The 21,401-nt window shown below is 31.8% G+C and overlaps 1 protein-coding gene across 1 annotated transcript in view; it reads left to right on the forward strand.

Annotated features, from left to right (window-relative positions):
- Positions 1–1,675: 1,675 nt before the first annotated feature.
- LOC148618811 (E3 ubiquitin-protein ligase TRAF7-like) overlaps positions 1,676–21,401 on the forward strand; it is a 53,503-nt gene continuing 33,777 nt past the window's right edge. Inside the window, exons 1-18 of the mRNA XM_088578060.1 lie at positions 1,676–1,819; positions 3,924–3,981; positions 4,995–5,071; positions 5,542–5,637; positions 6,329–6,421; positions 8,117–8,156; positions 8,527–8,704; positions 9,071–9,146; positions 9,920–9,978; positions 10,538–10,755; positions 11,107–11,180; positions 11,701–11,755; positions 12,108–12,160; positions 12,518–12,586; positions 14,099–14,221; positions 14,748–14,864; positions 15,698–15,814; positions 17,748–17,867. Of these exons, the coding sequence (XP_088434186.1) occupies positions 1,772–1,819; positions 3,924–3,981; positions 4,995–5,071; positions 5,542–5,637; positions 6,329–6,421; positions 8,117–8,156; positions 8,527–8,704; positions 9,071–9,146; positions 9,920–9,978; positions 10,538–10,755; positions 11,107–11,180; positions 11,701–11,755; positions 12,108–12,160; positions 12,518–12,586; positions 14,099–14,221; positions 14,748–14,864; positions 15,698–15,814; positions 17,748–17,867 (1,671 nt within the window). The 5' untranslated portion in view covers positions 1,676–1,771. The remainder of the gene's footprint in view (positions 1,820–3,923; positions 3,982–4,994; positions 5,072–5,541; positions 5,638–6,328; positions 6,422–8,116; positions 8,157–8,526; positions 8,705–9,070; positions 9,147–9,919; positions 9,979–10,537; positions 10,756–11,106; positions 11,181–11,700; positions 11,756–12,107; positions 12,161–12,517; positions 12,587–14,098; positions 14,222–14,747; positions 14,865–15,697; positions 15,815–17,747; positions 17,868–21,401) is intronic.

Below are 21,401 nucleotides of genomic sequence, written 5' to 3' on the forward strand. Positions count from 1 at the left end.
TGGTGACTGCAAGTTGCATGTGCGGTTAAAAACAGGAGACGACATCTACTAATCTGATGTAAGTCCTGTCTTGAAGCTCTCAAGTGTCTGGACTGTGACAAAGTTGGTTTGGAGCTGGTTCTAAAGTCTAATACCGGATGGGAAGAAGGAGCATCTGTAGATATCTGTTCTACATAAGGGTATGATGTTTCTAAGAAGGTGACCCTGATGCTCAGGTTTGTAGGATGGAGATATGATGCTGCTGGGATTCAATCGGGTCGTGTTTTATACACCATAACAAGCTTTGAATTAGTTCTCCTCTGTTGTAGTTCTTGCCAGGCAAGGTTTGTGATCATCTGGTTGGTGCTTCTGTAGTCACCGTTGACATATCTAGCTGCCCTTCTTTGTACTGCTTCTAACTTGTTGGTGTTTGTGGTGTGTGGGAATCCCATACTGGAAAGCTGTATTCCAGGATTGGTCGTACTAGGGTCTTGTGACATTGTGATTTAATGTCGCTTGGTAGACTTGATGTGTTACGCCTCAGGAAGCTTAAGCTATATTTTGCCTTCTTCGTTATGACATTGACATGGTCGTTCCAAGAAAGTTTTTCAGAGATGGTGACACCCAGGTATTTGCCTTTCTTTACAAATGTTAGGTTTTGCCTGTGGATGTTGTATGTGGTATTTAATGGTGTCTTTTTGTTTGTGATCCGGAGTATCTAGCATTTAGACGGGTTGAATGACATTTGCCAGTTCTGTTCCCACTGTTCTGTAGGTCCTGTTGTAGTATGTCTACGTCACTAGGTGTTTTGATTTTTCTGTACAAAAGGCTGTCGAGGCCTGTCCTGTTTCCTTTCTTGAAGATTGGTGTTACTACGGTTTGCTTCCAGTCATTTGGTACGGTAACCTGGGATAAAGATGTTTGGAATATCAGGGTAAGGGCTGGTGATATTTCTATGGCTGTGTCTTTTAAGAGTTTAGTTGGAATGTTGTCAGGACCTTGTGTTTTATGTGGGTCAAGATTCTGTAGCAATTTTTCAATTCCCTTTCAGTGCATTACGAAGTCTTCCGTCTCTTGATTTGGTTCAGTTCTCATGGTTGGAGTTTTGGGTTATGGGTTATACCTTTTTCCTTCAAAAGAGGGACACCACCGCTATCAAATTTCGATCTGTTAATATAGATATACAGTTTCTTTGGGTTTCTGTCACTGGATATGATGTCTTTGGCGTAGTTGTTGTGAGCGTTGCGACATTCTTTCTGGACATCTTTTTTTGCAGAGATCTGTACGTATCATGGTCTTCCTTTTTACCACTTTCTTTATCTTTATTGTAGGCTTTTTGTGTTCTTCTGGTCATTCGTTTGATGTTTCTGTTTACGCAAGGTTGGTTGAAGTGGCTTGAAGTTTTCTTAGAAGGTATTTGGTCCTCAATAATGGATACACCTGCTGTCTTTAATGCACTCCATAGTTCGTTGATGTCAATAGTTTGATCGTGTGTTGAGATGAAATGGCCGGTAGACTCAAATGAAAGAATGAAAATAAACTGTGAAAAGGGAGTTTGAATTTTTTAAAACTGTAAATTTCGGTAAATAATCTATGAGATAGATCATGTCAGTCAAGTCGTACTACTGGACTGGTAGCGTAGCAATTGGAAACATTGGGTCGATGTAATGAAGGGGCGAGTGGATACTCAATATTTTTTATTTTTTTTACAACATCCGGTTGGATTTTCCGATTCAGTCCGATTATTATTATTTTTTAAATCAAGCATGAATTTTTACCTATACACGACACTATGAACCCCTCCGAGCATTTCATTGGTGCTTCTGAAAGTGGGGATAGTGTAAGTACTTTCAGATTTGAAAAAAAATTCATGGCATATAATAGAAAAGAGGTGTAGAGTTCCATCCCTAGTAGTAGTACTAATCGTCAGCTCTTTATAGAAATTAATGTAAGGTTTGATTACATAATTTTTCATATTATAAATTTTAACCATCAGACTTACATAGTCCACGGCCATAGAAATCTTTCTAGTCCAGGAGTCCGAATTTACTCTAACTACAGGGGCTTGCTCCCACTATCAAATATGCAGCCCCACTTGTATGTAACCACGAAAAGGGTGATCACATATATGGGGGTGCCTTGCACCAACTCATTTTTTTCAAAGAAAATAAAAAATATCACTATTTACTACTCAGCAACCACTTGGCAAATGATGAATCTAATGAATAAACATTTACATGTATCACCATCAGATACTCCTTATAAAATCAAGACATTGTTTTGAACATAGAAACTCTACATTTCTACAGTTGCTTGGACTGAAAGTGAAATTACTGTGACTTTGGACCCCAGTGGTGTGACCCTGCAATCCTCATCTTTTTTATTTGAATATTGATACGTTGGGTTGGGGGTCAGAACGATGTGTCATACAAAAAATTTGTATATTCAGCAGTACTGTGGAAAACTGCCCTTCAAATGCTTCTGAAGACTTTCAAGTTGAAACCGTGCATGCTACACCTACCTAGTTCAATTCCAGAATCATATATATGAAACATACGTACATGTACATATAAAGAAAATAAGAGCTTGCATATTGTTTTTTAGCGAATTTTCAATATTCATGGTTATTGTAAATAATATGCTTTCCACTTGCAACAACAGTTTTAATAAAATATACATATATTTCTATTTCTTGTTGTACCATTTACCTTGAAATTTTATATAGGCAGAACAAATACTGAGATGAACAAGATTCAGGGGGAACAGACCCGGACTTTTGTTTGACCAAGGGACGGAACTAAGGGTAAAGATGGGACAGGTCATCTAGATTTTGGACTTGTCTGGGCAGAGTCAAATAGAATTCTACTTGACTATATCCCTTACCACAAAATCATGAATTTACAGATTAAATTCAACGTAATACTAAATTTGGCTTCAATAAAATTTCTCGCTAATGCTTTTGTAGCTGTTTTTTTGCATATGTATGTGGCAGGACAGCCTATACCCTTCCCGTGCTTGAACTACTGATATTTTTTAGTCTGGTAAATGACTTGACTATAAGATTAATTCTATGTGCCATCCACTGTCAGAAGTTGAGAGTTATCCCTAGACAATTTGTTTTTGTGTAATACATACGTGTAGCTTTAGTATTGTTTAATAGTTCTCTATGAAATTTTAACAAAAAGTCCAATAACATTCTAAATTTCCCTTAAGGTTCCCCAATATACTAACAAAAAAAGTAATGTCCTGGAAGTGACAAAAAGTGACTGTCCTTACAGAGAAAATTCATCATTTCCTTCAATCAAACAAATAAAAAAATATAGGTTAAGAATACGTTTCAGTAACAATAAATTCATCTTATCTGATAGTCTAATTTGTTTTACTTATTTAAAAGAGTGAATGTTATGTTTTTAAAAACTTCGGGAAACACGTAGATGTACATAGGTGTATCTCCCCTGTTACACTATTGCTGTTGTAAAGAACCTAAACTGTCTTGGAAAAAAATATAACTTTGATTATATTATCAAAGTCAAAGCATAGCTTTTCTAAGATATGAAAGGCAATCATTTTCCATTTTTGACCATTTTGAGAGCAAAGGGAAAGGGCGGTATATGAGGTTGGAAATTTGGGGGTGGGGTAAATTATTCAAGTTATTCATTTATTGAAAAAAAAAACCATTAATTAAAGAGACTTTCAAATAGAAATACTGATCTTGCTTGCTGCTTAAATATAAATGAAAATATTGCACTTGCGAGGCAAACATTTTCAACTGGGTTGCCCCCTCTTTGTAATGTCCTTTATTATTTTTTACGAGTCAGGCACAGACGGTACATGTATGGTAAAGCTCACGGTGCTCGCTGATTTAGGCAATGCCTACCCCATATTAAATACATGTACACATGATACATGTTCATGTATATTTTTTTATTTTCTTTTTTCTCTAGGTATTTATTGAGACAACATTTGGAGCCAACAAGCCTGTGACAACTGTAAATGTTGTAGGTATGTATTTAATACAAATGTACATACAATGTAAGTTAAAAATTTATTATCAGTTAGATAAAAAGTTAAATTGTGCCTGCCCTGCCTCATTACTAACCAATCTAATTTATACTACTTCCTTAGACAGAATATTTTCAAGTCTTAGTCAGTGTTCATTATGGCATTAAAGGGCAAAACGCTGTATAAAAGATGCATTTTTTTAAGTTGCATTACTTCAATACATGGTATAAACTGATGAGCAAATTTGGATGTTTTTTTTTGCCTTGTCGCTTTTGAATTTATTGGATATATTAATACAAATGTACCTTGGGTTTATTATTGAGAAAAAATTTAGTGGCACAGGACGAAACAAATGTTTGAAATAGTTGCAAGAGTTACTTAATTGGACCATTTTTGACTCTCCAGTTAATGGGTACATATGTTAATAGATGCCAGATATCAACTTAAAGCATAAGTACATATGATTTATTTGGTCCTTGAACATGTAAATAATTAAGTTAACTAAAGTTATCTTGTTTTCTCTTAGTTCAGAGTAAGATTTGAATAGTGTTGAATTTTTAATTTTTAGTAGGATTAATTCTCATGAACCACTTGATTCCTCATGCATTGGAAAACCCTGACAGAAAATATAAGTGGTATTGGCAAATCTTCTAAATCTGATAAATTTTTGTTTAAAAAAAAACAATCATATTGCACTATTAACTTAAAACTGTCACAAATATAGATGTTTTACAGATGATTTAAGGTAGAATAGTACAATGTACATACAACACCATTTACAAGGTACATTTGCATATGTAAAAAAAAACAGGCTTCTAGAAAATAGCTTTTGGCACAAAATTATATTGCCAGATTTTCATCATACTGAAACAAAATTGTATTCAGTTCCCAACATTATCTTAGTGGCCTTAAATATATACCAGTTTAATTCAGCAAGTGACTTCCAACAATTATGTGTAGCCCTTTTTGGAATGTCTCTACAATAATATATAAATATTTATCAATTTTTACAGACCAAGGAGGTAAAGATTCGCAATCATCATCTAAAAGAAACAGTTTAAACCTATCATCTCTCTCTTCAAGCCTAAAGGTATGACACTGAAATCCTTCCTTGTATACCTGTACTTTTTACTTTCAGTATAACATTTTTAAAAATCTTTGGTGTTGATTGCAGATTTTGTATGTTTTGGGGCTTTAATATCTCTTGTAATATGATGCAATAGTATTATACAATAAAATAACAACACACAAATTTTTTTTATCATACCCTGTATCCAGTAATGTTCATAGGATGCTATTTTTTCCATAATTAGAGGTATTTCTGAAATCACCAAAATAAATTAAGTGTAAGATTTACCCTGGGCTTAGGTACTAAGTGTACCAATTAGAATTAGTCAAAATAAGAAACAACAAAATTTTTGTACATGTATTATCTTTGCTTCTAAATGTAGATTTACACCTGCCAAAACCTGGAAATATGGTATTTTTTTGTTATTTGTCTTTTATTGACGAGTGTCATTCATTAGATAGTGATGGTAATTATTTGCGGTTTATATTTAGGTTCCTAGTTTAGCAATCCAGTCACGGTCTCTATCTGACGATTCGGCAGAATTCTCTGCTGTATCCTGGGAGTTAATGTCAGCTGAAGATAAAGAGGTTTGATCTACCCTTTATAATTTGATTGATTTTAGTTACATGTCAAAAAGTAGTGATTAAAATCAAATTTATGATTTTGGAAAGTAAATGACTAAGCAACATACATCTACCAAAAACAAACACACAGAAAACTAAAATTAAATTAGAAACTCTGTCTCTTTCAAAACCTGTTTTGAATTTATGGTTATTAAGAGATAACGCTTGAACAACATGTAATGTTAGAGTGAAAATTACATTATACACATAGTACCAGATATATATACATGTATTTTTTTTAGTAATCCAACATGCATTCTTAAAAGTGATAAAATTAACTGTACCAGTAAGTAATAGAATATAACTAGAGCACATATCATGTATTACATGATCTCATGTGTTTATTTTACACAGTTTGCTTTGTGCAGACTTGACAATAAAAAAATCATCAACTTGACCATAATTAAATTTTCTACACTGTTTGATATTTGACTACTTCCATGATATTGAAAAAAATATAATACAGCCTTACAGCATATGACTAGTGACTTGGATAAAGAAGATAGTCATTTTTGTATGTTATAAGTAGTATCAGCATGCATGGTCCACTGAGATCCCTGGAAATAGTTTTTGTGATATCCTTAACTTCTATACATGTCACTTGATAATTTCTATTTTACTGATAGATACTTTTATTAACCCATTTTATTTTCAGGATGTCTGTGTGTTTGTAGATGAACCAAACAAGAAGCTGTTCTGTAAACTTTGTAATCAAGTGTTCAGAGATCCTGTTATAGTATCATGTGGGGTGAGCATGTTGACTTTAGTAAACATTGTTTCTTGTAAAAGGAGAAAAACTCACAAATAGCCAAATTTCAAATTTCACCATTATTTTTTTTTATTGTCAAAAAACACTCTGGCCCATTTACTTTTGTTTTTAATTTGTTCTTATTTGAAATGTAGGTAATCTGTATCATTTTTCTAATCCATTCTTATAGTAGATAGTGGGTCAACTAACCATTGAGAGGGTGTCCATGTAAAAATCACCCCTCCATTTCATATCACAAGCACATCCTTTCTCAAAGCAGAATATTGATTATGGATTAATTGCAGTGACAAATCAAATAATAAATTACATATAAAGCATTGAAATTCATTGTATAAGGGAGATAACTCTTTAATTTGAGCAAAATTTGATTGCTTTGTTAGGGAATTTTAAAATCATTTCCTGAGCCATCCATTGTTGATTCAAAACAACCTTTATACTTTTTGACGTACATACATGTATGATATATACATTACATTGGAATAAAACATTCAGTGGAATACTATTTACCCTGTGCATCTCATGTCATAGGATCTGCCTGATTTTTACCAGGACATGCCCTTAAAATGGAAAAAAAAACAATACAACATATGTTTGTCATATGTATTTCATACATTAGGACCAACATGAAAAACATATATTTGGAACTAATGAACAACATGTAATTCAGGAAAAACAAGCAAAAGGGTGTCCTGTGGAATTAATATGTTTTGCATATGTCTTCGTGCATGAAAAGAGCAGTTTTGATTTGGAAAACATTTATTCTCATGTGTCATTTTTTGTACAAAAATAAATATTTCCATATTGAACCTAATATATGCATCCATATGTTTTATATTGTAAAACATGAAGAAAACTTGTTGCAATTTTTTTCTTTGTATACATGTATTTGAATTATAATTTATGCAGTTGTAAAAGAAGAATGTAAAGGAAGGCTTGTAAATTAAAAAAAAAGACCAATCATATAAATATTGCAAATTTCAGAATGCTGTACTAATGGGGAAATGATTCACCATATGTACCGTAATCGAAGTATTTTTTGGGATGAACGGTTCACGGTACATTGTGGTTACTTATAATACTAACATTACAATGCTATTTTTAAAGGAATTTATTAGTAGTAGTGTTATAGCTAACATTATTTTGATGACTCAAACAAAAAAATTGAAGTATTGCTTTAATGTTATATTTCAAATGGAATTATGCATAAAATCTTTACTTTCTGTTTTCTCTCGTTCATAAGCAGCTTTGTTATTTTTTTTGTTCTGTTAAACATGGCGGTGCCAATGGAGGACACACGTCTCTTATGTATGGTGATAGGTATTGTCAGGCATATCCAATATCACAATATGTATGGACTGAGAAAAGAATGTATTGTTACACCCCTATGCTGTATACATGTTTTAAGGATCAGTAGCCTTGGAACCATATACTTAAGCAAGATTTAAAAATAAATTATATTCAAGAAGTACTCAAAACAAAAAATATCTGTTTAAAAAGCCAAATCCAGCACCAATGAGTTCTACCAGTGTATGTGAAGGAATGTTGAAATTTTTATACGAGAAAATCAGTTGATGCATTTGTACCTCTGTATGTTTAGGTATGAATGAGCATACAAATATCTAAGCTGGTGTAAGCAATGATGGAAAAGTTAATAATTTATTGTTGTTTTTCCAGCATACTTACTGTAAGACATGTGTGTCCTCACATGAAGATGGTAAGTTTAACCATGTAACATCTCACACACACACACACACACACACACAGATATATATATATATATATATATATATATATATATATATATATATATGTTATGTACTTTTAAAACATGTATTCCACCATAATGTTCTTGACCAGTTATGGTGACATCTATTTATATAGTATGTCATTGAACACTTTGTGATTTGTTTTCCATTCATAAAGTTAAGAACTGTTCTTCTCTAGAAAATGAAATTTGAGCTTGAAAATTTTAATGTTCTTATCAAAAAGTTCTTGCTCTTTGCATGAACAAAACAAAATTTTTTATCATTTCCAGGCATTTAGATCTATAAATGTCCACACTAATCTAATTCTGTGTTTGACAGGAGTTTGTCCTGTGGACAATAGTAAAATGCAGGTAGTTGTTGCGAATATCGCAGTATCAGAACAGATTGGTGAAATGTTTATATATTGTAAATATGGCTGCAGACTCTCAGATGATGGACAGACATATATTGTTGATTCAGCTACCTGTCCAGTAACAATCAAAATTCACCAGAGAAAGTAAGTTATTAAGGCTTTCCATTTTTTTTCTGTATAAAAAGAATTAAGATTATTATCATTTTTTTAGTAGTCGAAATAGAGTGTATAATGGTAATGTTCTAGAACTGGGTGATGTACATAGCTTGTTATTAAATTTTTGAATCACAAAAGTCATAGATAAAAATAATTAAAAAGACTGTATGGAACATTTCATCAATTGTTTAAGTTCCATAAGATTTTCATTTTTTTTTTCAATTTGCAGATTTTATATTTTTAAAGGCAAGGTTATATTTTCATACTTATCAAATTTTGATTAATTTAACTATTATCATGGCTGAAATATGATGATTGCATGATATTTTTACTGTCAGTGACCTTCACTTACAGAGAACATGAAGACGTGTGTGATTTCATGAAAGTAAAGTGCCCTAATGGAGCTGGCTGTTCGCCCATTTTGCGGAAGGTTGGTTAATTTGCTGTTCTTATAAGGTCTCACTAACCACTTCCGGGTCAAATGGCCACCCCCCTATGTAGTACCAAAAACACACTGAACCTAGACATATGCATTGTAAGTGCATTATTTGTGTGTATTATTAAAAGTAGTCAAAATAAAGCTGAGAATGTGTACTTTAAAATCATATATGTAATTAACTACAAAAGTGTATGAATGTTGTTTACATGTGTGAGTAATTTGCCTCCATGCTGTCAGTGAGCAGAACAGGTAAAAATGTGGATTTTCAGTATTATTTATTCAAGTAAATTTTGTGAAGAATTTCTACTATCATTGTACCATTAGCATAATGATTTTGGAAGCCTTATTTTCCAAGCTTCGCAACGGTATGCAGCTTTAAGATGTCATTTGTTCTGGGAATTAACAGTGAGACTTTGAAAATTACTTTTTTAACATGTAAAGTAATGGAAACGTTAGAAGTTGTTAGTGAGACCTAATTTGTATCCTTGGGTAGTCTCCCCTTCTACAAGTTTTTCCTATTAGGTTAAAAGCTTTCATAGTCTTCATTTTTTGTTTGTTTAAGTTTCCAATTAGTTTCATCATCATTATTTTTATTCCTCATTTGATAATATGCAAAACTTAGTAAGAACAAAAGTTAACATATCAACACCATAGACACATGAACTGTTTCTTCTGTAACATACATCTAGTGGTAAATATTTCAATATCTTTTATTGGTGGATATATGACTATTGCATTATTTTATAAAATGATATATTTTACAGGATTTAGAAGACCACCTTAGAAGTTGTAGCAATGTCAGGTGTCCTCACTATAAACACAGGTATTAGGCCTTGCAAATCTAAATGGCAAATCTAGCTCTACCATATGTATTGATATCATGTCTTTTTTACCCACAAGTAGTATACATATGCTCACATGAACTATCAATTAGATACACAAATGTAAATTAAAAATGACCATTACATTTAATTCCACTTTATAAAAAACTTCACAGAACTTCAAATGAAAAAAAAATTCACAGAACTTGGTATAAAAAAAGGTTCACAGAACAGAAAAAAAACAATGTGCTTGCACAATGCTTTTCCTTACAGTTATTGAAGACTTGGCAAATTTGTACTTAGAGGACAAGAAAAAAATTTATATAGAGGACGATATATGTTCCTTTAATTATTATAGGTATAATAATGTCCCAAAACAACAATATTATGTCATCGTGTGCAAATCAAAATCAGAATAAGATTCTCTCTGAAGTTTTGACTATCTTTTAGCACAATCCATTTTGAGGGCGACTTTGTGCTAGATGATGTAGGCATTGTCTAATGTCATGGGAAACACTTCTACATGTTTCTTAATGTCTACCTTATGTTTGTTTTGTTTAGTTGTGAATTTGTTGGTACACAGGAAGAACTAATGGAACACTTGAGGACTTGTAAATTTGAGGGAATGAAAGAGTTTCTTGTAAGAATAGACGAGAAAATGTCTGATATGCAGTTTTCATTGAATCAAAAAGACCAGGAGATACAATTTCTGCGGTCCATGTTAGGGAAATTAGCGGAGAGGCTAGAATCGTTAGAAAAATCTTCTGATATGAAAATTGGTGAGTGATGTAGTCCTTAAAATATATAGCAGCATGTGTAAGCTTAAGTTAGCAGTTAAAGGAATTCTTCAAATGAATGCAGATTAAACTGTAGCAATGATATGTTGACTGAATTCCTATTAATTAAATATTGACTTGAATAATAACAGTTAGTTGGATATTTTAGATATTTTAGCTATTCTTGGCACTAACTTAAACTGAATTATTTTTTACTTAATTTGAGAGCAGTGAAAAGTTCCTCATCTTGTAGTATCCGAAATATTAAATCTTCATTAATTTGCATTTCCAATCAATTTAGTGAAACAGTATAATTTTCACTTTGTTCTAAGGAGTTATATACATATTTTACAGATCTACTGGAACACAATCAAAACAAAATAATGGCTACTATAATGGACTGTCAAAGAGATTATGCTGTTATTCATGTAAGTTGACATAGTTTTAGTGGTATAGTGTCTGTATGTCTGTATGTATATACATTGTATGATAGTTAATTGTTATCCATGGTAGTTGTCACTCAGTTGAAGATCATAAAACTCTCTGTCCAGTGTACAAAAACTTCATTTCTAAACAATTTTAGGATATACATGTGTATGATGTTTTTTGTGAGCAGTATTTGTCTTAAAAAGCGTCTCCATTTTGTTTTATATTGTTTTTCAATTTTAAGTTTAAAAACTAAAAAAAGGAGGTTGGGTGAACCAGGTGCTTTTTAGCAACATAACAGTCGTAATGAACCAATAATCTTATCATGACTTTGTGAAGCCTTTAAAAAATACCTAACATTGATAATCTTCTTGTCATTGACATGTCAATCATATTTTTATTGATTTTCTTGTATGATGTTTAAACTTGCTAAGATAATATAATTTTACCATTAATTCTTTTGATGTTGTTTGTTATTTAATGGTAAATGCTTTCTAAAGAATATTTGCTGTGATTTTATAGGATGATCTTGCTCACATTAACACCATAGTGAATGGAAGAAATGTTACTATTGGAAGTAAGTATTTTAGAAAAGATCTAAACCTACTGTAAAAAAACTTGTGTCTTGGTAACATTAGTTTGGAAATTAAAGGTATCCAATATTATTGTGTGCTTCTCTAGAATTACTTTTTCATTGAGTTTTAAACTGAATAATGATAGATAAACTTAAACAATTTCAGCTGACTACAAAGAGATCATTCTATTAAAAAAAATACATTTCTACGACAAAATTGTTTGTATGAATAAGGAATGATTCTCTTTATTTTTGCAAAAGAAGAATTGTGGTTTGAAATTTGTATTTGTGTTATCTACCTTCAGATATGCATTTCTCTGATTGTACAGAAAATATTTTGTTTTATTCATTTCAGCATATGATCCACAGCAGGTGTTTAGATGTCGAGGAACATTTGTTGGTCATCAGGTAATCAGATATATTTCCACAGTGTTTTAAGTATACAATTGTTACATCTGCAAAGCAACTTTTTTAAAAGTTAAATTTGTGACTTTTGTGTGTCTTATGAATTTTGATTAATATTGAAAAGCATTATTACAAGTATGACACAATCAACATAGTGTTTAATCTTGCTTTAGCTGAATTGTAACTGCACTTATAATTTTGACTGAATTTATTATATACACTTTGTATGAAGACATTAACTGTAGCTAATTTTAACTTTAAAATGTATTAAAATAGAAAACAAAACACATTACAGTATTATGGAAATATTTCATGATCATATTTTTAAGAATTATAGTTTTTTCTTCTTTTTTTTGACAGGGTCCAGTATGGTGTCTGTGTATGTCAGCTGACTTACTGTTTAGTGGTTCTTCTGATAAAACAGTCAAGGTATTTTTCATCTATTTTTAGAATTTTTTATTTTGGGCCGCTTTAACTTCAAATAAGATTTGCTCATCATTTAAGAGGAACAAGTCTTGTTTATACATAGATACAATAAATCAGTCCCGGCTAAGGATTATGATTTTACAGTATGATTTACATGCTGCCTTTTCTCCAAGATATTTTCCTCATTGTAAATGTCCCAGGATTGTCTGTGAGAAACAGTTTACCATAAATTCTTAGTGCTTTGATATAATGCTAAGGGGTAATCATTTGATACTGAGGGGGCAGGGGCTCGGTAGATTGCCTTGAACTATTTATTTTCTCCATGTTATCAGTTCACAAACATCAAATCATATTGAATTATTTTTTTTTCATTATTTAAATGCAACTTTAAGATCAAAATATTTATTCTCAAAAGGTATTGTCAAAATATATGCTGTGGTTTTATTATTAGTTGGTATTTATTTTCATTGTTTTCGTCAGTGGTGTTGAACTATCAAATCAAGAATTTAACAAATAATTATCTCTGTGGATGGAAAAAAAAACTTAGAACAAACGACTTCAAATAAATTTCATCATTGTATATTTGTCACTTGAAAAGAAGCTATATCAAGCATTAGGCATCCTGTCAACCCATAACTATTTAATTAAAAATGATAATCAATTGTTTATTAGCATTTAGTAGCCTTTGGGCTACCTTAGTTTGTGTAAACTTAATACTGTGAAAGAACTTTTATTTGTGGGTACCAATTTTCATGGTTCAGGGAAAACTTGTCAGTTTGTTGATTCTTGAATTGGTGGATTTAACAACTCTATCATATAAACAAATGGAAAATTTACTTTTCGTTGGGAACCAAGTTTCATGGTTTACAGACCGCAAGAAAATCACAAAATTGGTACCGTATGAACAATAGTACTTTCACAGTATTTCGATAGAGTAACATTTGTTATTTTCTGCCTTTTCCACCCCTCCACAGTTATTTATCCGATGTAATGTGCTAAAAGTGTCATTCAGTAAACTCAGGGTTTTATCATATTTTCTTTTATATTTTTTTTTTAGTTTTCCATTGGAAAGAATTTTGACTTACCAGAATTTTTGATTTACTAATAAACAGGGAAATAAAAGCGGTAGTCATAATTTTCTTAAGTATGTATCATATATGTAACTTCCATTCGTTATTAAAATAACTTCTGTCTCAACTTTCAGTGTTGTGTACAACAATACAGCAAGAAAGTAAAGGCTTACAAAGTATTTGTTTTTACTTTTTAGCAAAAGTTTTGGCTTCCATAATAATTTAACTGGAGAAGCAGATCTTTAGAAAAAATGGTTTATATAAAAAAAATTATTGACCCACTAACCACAATTCAAGGACCCAGTGAGATGTCTTTTCCCTCTACCCATGAAAATTGATACCCATGAAATTAATGAAACCACAGTAAAAGTCCTCCAAGTTCCCCTTTCAAAATCAAATGGTCATCCTCTTATAAAAAAGAACATGTAATTTTGTTAATTTACAGGTGTGGGATACAGGCAACAATTACAAGTGTGTAAAGACATTAGAAGCACACACAGGAATTGTGTTGGCATTATGTACCTATGGTCATAAACTGTTCAGTGGATCACAAGACTGCAAAATTATAGTAAGTTGATCTAAAAACTTAAGAAGGTAGACCTAGGGTAAGTGACATAACTCTTACAAATTATTGGAATGTTTGTATTCAGCATTTTAGATCAATCACATGTAATCATCAAAGTCACTCGGACTGATTTCATTCTGTTTCAACTGAACACTTGATAGGCTTTGGTGAAATTGAATATGATACAAAAATGCCCTTGATATCAAGAGTTATGTCCCTTACCCTGAGGCTGTATGTATGGAACGACTCTGTATTACAACTAAATTTGTAATTATTTATAACTCTTTCAGTCCTGAAGTTTTATACTGAACCTGTTTATGGAACCAAGTTTTCACATTTACTCTGAATATTGTAACAAAATGGTACATTTCCCAATTGCTTTGTAATGCTATGGAAATTGACAATTGCCTGGTGTCATATGATAATTTGACCCTTGCTTAAAATTGACCACTTGATTAAGTGATCTTATGATGTTTTAATTCCAGGGTCTCACAGGGTTCACTCCTTTATACTGTCATCTCTATTGTAGGTATGGAATATAGATAACCTTGAAAAATTAGATGAGATAGAAGCCCATGATAATCCTGTTTGTACCCTTACAGCTGCCAAAAATATGTTATTTAGTGGTTCACTCAAAGTTATAAAGGTAAATGTGCTGTCCTTCATTTATTGAACTGTTCTTTTATCCACCAAAGCCATGGCATACTTGTTTTTAGTCCATTGGTTCAATATCTGTTATACAAAATAGCAAGAGCATTTTTAGCTTTACCAGTGAAAATAGTATCACATCATGATGAAACTTGGTGCAGATGTGTGCTGTTTTTATTAAATAAATAAAATAGTTCCATTTTTGTATTTTGGTTACAAGCAATGTTTTAAGGTTAACTAGTAAGTACATAGGAATATTGACCATGTCATACTGTCACATTCATCTTTCTCTTATGTGTGTGTGCAATGTATAACACTAAATATTTAAATAGCGGTCTTTATAAAAATTAGATAGGAGGTGATTCATTCACTATAATTCTAATTCAGAATCAGTCACTGACCATATAATCAGTCTCAGTTTGTCATTTGGATGTTGCTCTTTTGAGATAAAAATTATAAAGATTATTCATGAAATTAGAAATTCGCAAGAGTTATTATTCTTTATTTGCTTCGATTTGGTTAATTTTAGTGTGAGATAAATGTATGGTTTTCTCAAAATACAGACCTGAATACAGAAAAGTCTATTTTTCCTGAAAAATTAAGTATCTAAAGACCATAAAAGCATTGTTTGTTGGTGGGTTTTTCTGAATTATATATGGATTGGTACTTAAGAATTCACTGTAGTTTCTTGAATACCAAGTGTATCATATCTAAATGTAATTTTTCTTTTATGTTTACCAGTCAAAATACTGATATAAAGTGTTTTTGGTTTCTAACCTTGCATATCTATCAAAGATTATGTATTATACTTTTTCCTTACGGTAAATTTAGGTATGGGATGTTCACGACTTGAAGCCGAAGTGTGAACTAACTGGGTTAAACCATTGGGTACGAGCATTGGTGGCTACACAGAATCATCTATACAGTGGTTCTTACCAAACAGTTAAGGTAAGATGTACTGCTGTTTTTTTTTCTTATTTCCTTATGAAATAAAAACCATGTCATAAACATCATTTTTCAAATTCTTTGTAAGGTTTTTTTGATTAGTTGTGCCTATCCTTTTGACGTGTACTGATTACTGTTATTGTTTCCATTATGGTAATTCTTTCTATTTAATTCAAAGTTTTTGTTAAAATATATGTACACGTGCATTTGGAGTGTACCCTAACTTAGACTAACATTTTTTTATAATCTGTTTTACGGGACTGCTGACCCTATTTTAGCCAAAAATAAAATAAAAATAAAAGTACATGAATGTCGTTTTATTTTTGTAAATTCCGCCTACTCCCGGAATATTTGCGAGAAAATCCTATGATAAAAATAAAAGAAAACAGATGGCAAGTTTTCATTGGACAAGTAAAAAAGAAGCCTCTAATCAGGGATCGTTTTATTTTAGTAAGCTATTGGAAGCTCTCTGCATTTATCATTAGTTAATGAAAAACACTGAAGGTCAATGGCCGACCACATGTGTTCGAGGTCGGCCTACAATTATTTCAAAGTCGTTATTATTGGGGAATACAGAAAGGTGAATCTTTCTCTATCCGTCAATGTAATAATTGATGAGATTGTCAGTGAGAAAGCTGCGGTTGTCATAACAAAGGTGTCCTGCCATGGTCCCACCAACATTTTTATTATGCAAACAGCTTCACAAGGATGAATATATTTAACTCTATGATTATGAAATAAACACTTATTTACCAAACAACATTCTCGCACACTGCCTAACTCACCATCTGGCAATATTAGCTTAAAAGTATTGCTAAATCTCAACATATCTTGTAACACAGTAAAAACATTCTGCACATAAATTATTTACATTTTAAAAAGCAAGAGTCATCCAACATTCCACCTCCGCAATTCATACTGATGTCACCAACTATCTCAATACCAATTGCAAATTCAAAATAATCATCTTATCTATAAAATGCTCCTCTCTAACCACCAAGAGATATGAGTATCCTCTATGGATAAATTAAAAGAATCACATTTATATAATGCACTGGGTAAACATCTTGCCTATAATTACCATTTTATCTGGCTTGGACAGCTGATGATTACTGGTCATTAAAATAAATGTACATGTCATTATTTTAAACAACACAGGCCTTTTTAAATTTAAATATCAAACTACATAAACCAAAGATTGATGGACAACACTGCACATCTCAGCTGCAGTTTTTTATCAAGATCATTTCTAGGACACAATACAAGTGTGATTCTCCAACTAATAACCATAACTGATTAGTGACAATAAGGTCAAATATGGCGTGGGTTCTGATAATACCTAGGCAAAAATATATTGTTAGAGGGTCGAAATGTTCATAAATGACTTGAAATTCACATTCAAAACAATTATTTCGGAAATATAGCCAAAAATTGGAACGGGGTACAAATGTATCTACACATCGAAAATATTTTATACATCTTCTTTTCAGAAGTAAAAATTTGTGTATTCCCTGTTTCATTGTGAAAACAGTATCAATCAGTCTTAATAATTAAAGAAGTGAAATGTAGATCAAAATTGGGTATCAAAAGCTTTTACTTTTCGCACATTTAGAATATAGCCAAAAAAAAAATAAAAATAAAAAACAATTACTTTTATTTTTATTTTTTCCATTGACTCGCCAAGATTTTTACTTTTATTTTTATTTGTTCCCCTCAACCCAATTTAAAAAAAAATCCTGTAAAACAGATTATAAAAAAAAGTTGGCCTTCCTAATTTGTTTAACGGATATCAAATATATGTTTGGTAAAATATATTTACACATGTGTAATAATAGTCTACCACAAAGTTAATTCAGGGGCTAGAAAAGTTTGAATGTATCCTAACATACACACTAACAAGTAAATTTACCCCTAATTTATGTGAGATTCTTTGTAGATTTGGGACCTAGAGAAGTTAGAATGTATAGATATACTTGAGACATCAGGGGGCAGTGTATACAGTATAGCAGTTACTCCACATCATATTCTCTGTGGTACTTATGAAAATGTTATCCATGTAAGTATAAAGTTAGACTTTCTGCTAGTGTTTTTTTTATGATTTTTTTATCAGTACAATTGGTTTTTACTGAAAACATCTTTCTGTTTAAAACTTTACTACCCTGTCTTATTGTTACACATTCATGTGACAATCTTCTCACTTTATTTGAAGCCATGTTGTTTTTACAGTTGTAATTTGAAGCCCTGTGTGATTCACAGCTATAATTTGAAGCACTGTGTGATTCACAGCTATAATTTGAAGCACTGTGTGATTCACAGCTATAATTTGAAGCCTTGTATGATTCACAGCTATAATTTGAAGCCATGTGTGATTCACAGCTATAATTTGAAGCCCTGTATGATTCACAGCTATAATTTGAAGCCCTGTATGATTCACAGCTATAATTTGAAGCCATGTGTGATTCACAGCTATAATTTGAAGCCCAATATGATTCACAGCTATAATTTGAAGCCCTGTATGATTCACAGCTATAATTTGAAGCCCTGTGTGATTCACAGTTATAATAGTGCTGCAGACAGGTATCAAAAAGTGCTTTAGTTTTCGAGTTTATTGGGCCTAGAGGGTATATTGCTATATCATATGTCAATGGGAAGATAAATCAATGTAGTTTTTGAATATCATACAATTCAAAGTGAAAAATGGTAAAGTTTTCTGCTATTTCGCATTAATTAGAGAAGGGGTCAAAGATCAATCGACCCCAATACACTTTGATAAGTAATTTAAGTGAAATCATTTATTGTAGGTAATAGGAAATAAGTAGCATGTAAAGGTAACATGTATAGAATTTCAAAAATGTAAAAAAACTTTTTCCAACAAAAGTAGACTATTTAATCACAAAACAAAATTGCCCCTGAAAATTGTTGCATTTTTAATGATTAAGAGATAATAAGACACCGTAGAATATTACAATTTATTATATAGTAATAAATATTTTCCTATTCAAATCAATAGAAAACAAAGCATGCAATATATCCCGGTATTTGTATGCAAACTTTCATTCGTATCCAGAAAAATTTGGAGAAGTTCCAAATACATTTTAAAATTTATTGCACTGTTGTCGTCTGCTAAAAAATTGGTTGAATGGGATATTGACAGGTTGTTATAGAAATGGCAATGACCTCTTTATATGGGTCAACATATTTCTGTGTTTGGTGACAGTAATTGTGCTTCCATTTTTCTTTCAACTAATACAAACAAAAAATGCATTCCTTTCCATTTTACTACAATTTATCAAACATGCATAAATTCATATTGCACTAGTTCATATATTTATTATGCATCATATTTGAACTAGTGCAAAAACACATACAACATTGTCAAATGCATTATATCCAACAAATTAGTATGATGTTAACTGAAATATTTATTACTATATAATAAAAGGGTTAATGCATGAATACTGGTGAATTTTGTCCCTCTCAGAATATTATATTGCACTCGCAAGCTCGTGCAATATAATATTCTGCTCGGACAATATCGCAAGCTCATGCAATATAATTTTCTGGTCGGACAACATAAGCTTTACAAAATGCATTTGAAGTTGCAAATTTTCACATATTTTAACTACTAACCATACTAAAATTGTAAAATACGAAATCATTTTTCGGACAACCTGTTCTGTTTCCCAACTGTTGGTACAACAGAAAAGCATGAATATTATCCAAAGTTACTTATTTTTTGACATGGTAGATATTTTAGGTGCTTTTTAAGCAGATAGAAAAAAAGTTTGACATATTTTGTTTCTGGTATTTAATAATCGAGCGCCCATTAATGTTCGTTTTGAGGAAATTGGAATAAAGAACATGATATTCTTAGTCAAGACAAAGCACCCAAAATACAAAAATACTCATACGATTAACATATATAAATTTAAAGAATGAATTAGCAAGCCAGGCTTGATAAAAAAAAACTGGGTGTTTGGACCAGGTTCATTGGTAAGATATTAATTTTAACGCCTTTTCTCTGTTTTTCCATAAGCGCTTGTCGATCTGTTCTTATATAAATGATGTCATTCCGGTTTAAACGAAGGGGGAAACTCTGGTATTGCTTAAAAGTCATCTAGTATGTGACGGTGAAAAAGAGAACATTACAAAGATTTTTGTAAATGAATTATTTCGAATAAAATCGGCCTTTACTATCATAAGGACCAATGAAAAGTTTCTCCAAGTTATGAGTAGCTTATGTCCGATTCCTAGATTTTACAGCATCTTCGTTAGGCAAGGGTTACAGTCCTGCCCCTCCCATTGTGTGAGGGAGGGGGCAAGACCATAACCCTAGGGTAACAAAGATGCTTTTACAGTGGTGATCCTATATTCAGTTGAATTCATATTGGTATTTAGATTATAAAAAATCAGAATTAGAATGAACTATAAAGTGGCTCACTTATTCATTCTTTGGGTGAAGCGGACAGACATGATTAGCTGCTGAAAAATTAAAACTATGACATTGTAAACATTCAAAACAACTTTTCTACCTTGTCAAAATATGACAACAGAAGTAATGCACAATTCAATGCACAAACCACTTACTACAACTGCTCTGTATATGTATGTTTACGCCACATAAAAGTAAGTTTATAACAATTTATAGACAGTAAATATAGCAAACGATTGATTGTATCCCCTGTTTTTAAACGTCTTAATCAGAGCCCTTCTCTTTTTTTAATAATCTTGATCCGCCCCTGGCCTGGACAATGATGTTTCCTTTGAACAAATATTCTATAACAACTATGTTACCATTGTGTCCTATTCATACAGCTACTTTTTGAGAGGTAAAACATTTTTAGAAGTTTTTATTGTGTCTGAACTTCTTTCTTCTTTTTGCATTAGAATTTTCACAAGGAATCTGGTTTGTTCTCATCAACTCGTTTAGTATAATCTGTTCAGAGCAGCGGCGGATTCAGAGGGGGTGCATGGGATTGGCACTCCCATTTTATTAGATCACCTGGCCAAAGGCCATGTGAGCTATTGCCATCATTTGGCGTCCGTCATTGTTTGTCATCGTTGTTAACAATTTTTCAAAACTCTTATCCTCTGACACTACTCGACCAATTTGAACCAAACTTGGTATGAATGTTCCTTGGGGTATCCTGCATAGAACTGATGTGGGATTTTTGATCTGTTGAAAAACATGGCCGCCATTACTTAAAATAGAACATAGGGGTCAGTCATTAGTTTTTTGCATATATCTCCAAAATTGTTAGGTTTAGCTCAATTTTGACTCAGGTGCAAGTGTTCAGCATGATAAGATCTATCTATGGTCAAATTTTCATTTTATTCTGTGAAGCCATGTTGGAGTTATTGCCCTTTTTCAACATTTTTTGCTATTTTTTGTTATTTTTTTTAAAATCTTCTCCTCTGACACTACATGACCAATTGAAACCAAACTTGGTATGAATGTTCCTTGGAATATCCTGCATAGAACTGATGTGGGGATTTTTGATTCGTTGAAAAAAACATGGCCGCCGTTACTTAAAATAGAACATAGGGGTTAGACATTAGTTTTTCACAGATATCTCCAAAACCGTTAGGT

This window comes from Perna viridis, chromosome 4 (assembly GCF_037379345.1).
Source record: "Perna viridis isolate PV_CMFRI_1.1 ecotype Kerala chromosome 4, ASM3737934v1, whole genome shotgun sequence".
In the NCBI taxonomy this organism is placed as follows: domain Eukaryota; kingdom Metazoa; phylum Mollusca; class Bivalvia; order Mytilida; family Mytilidae; genus Perna; species Perna viridis.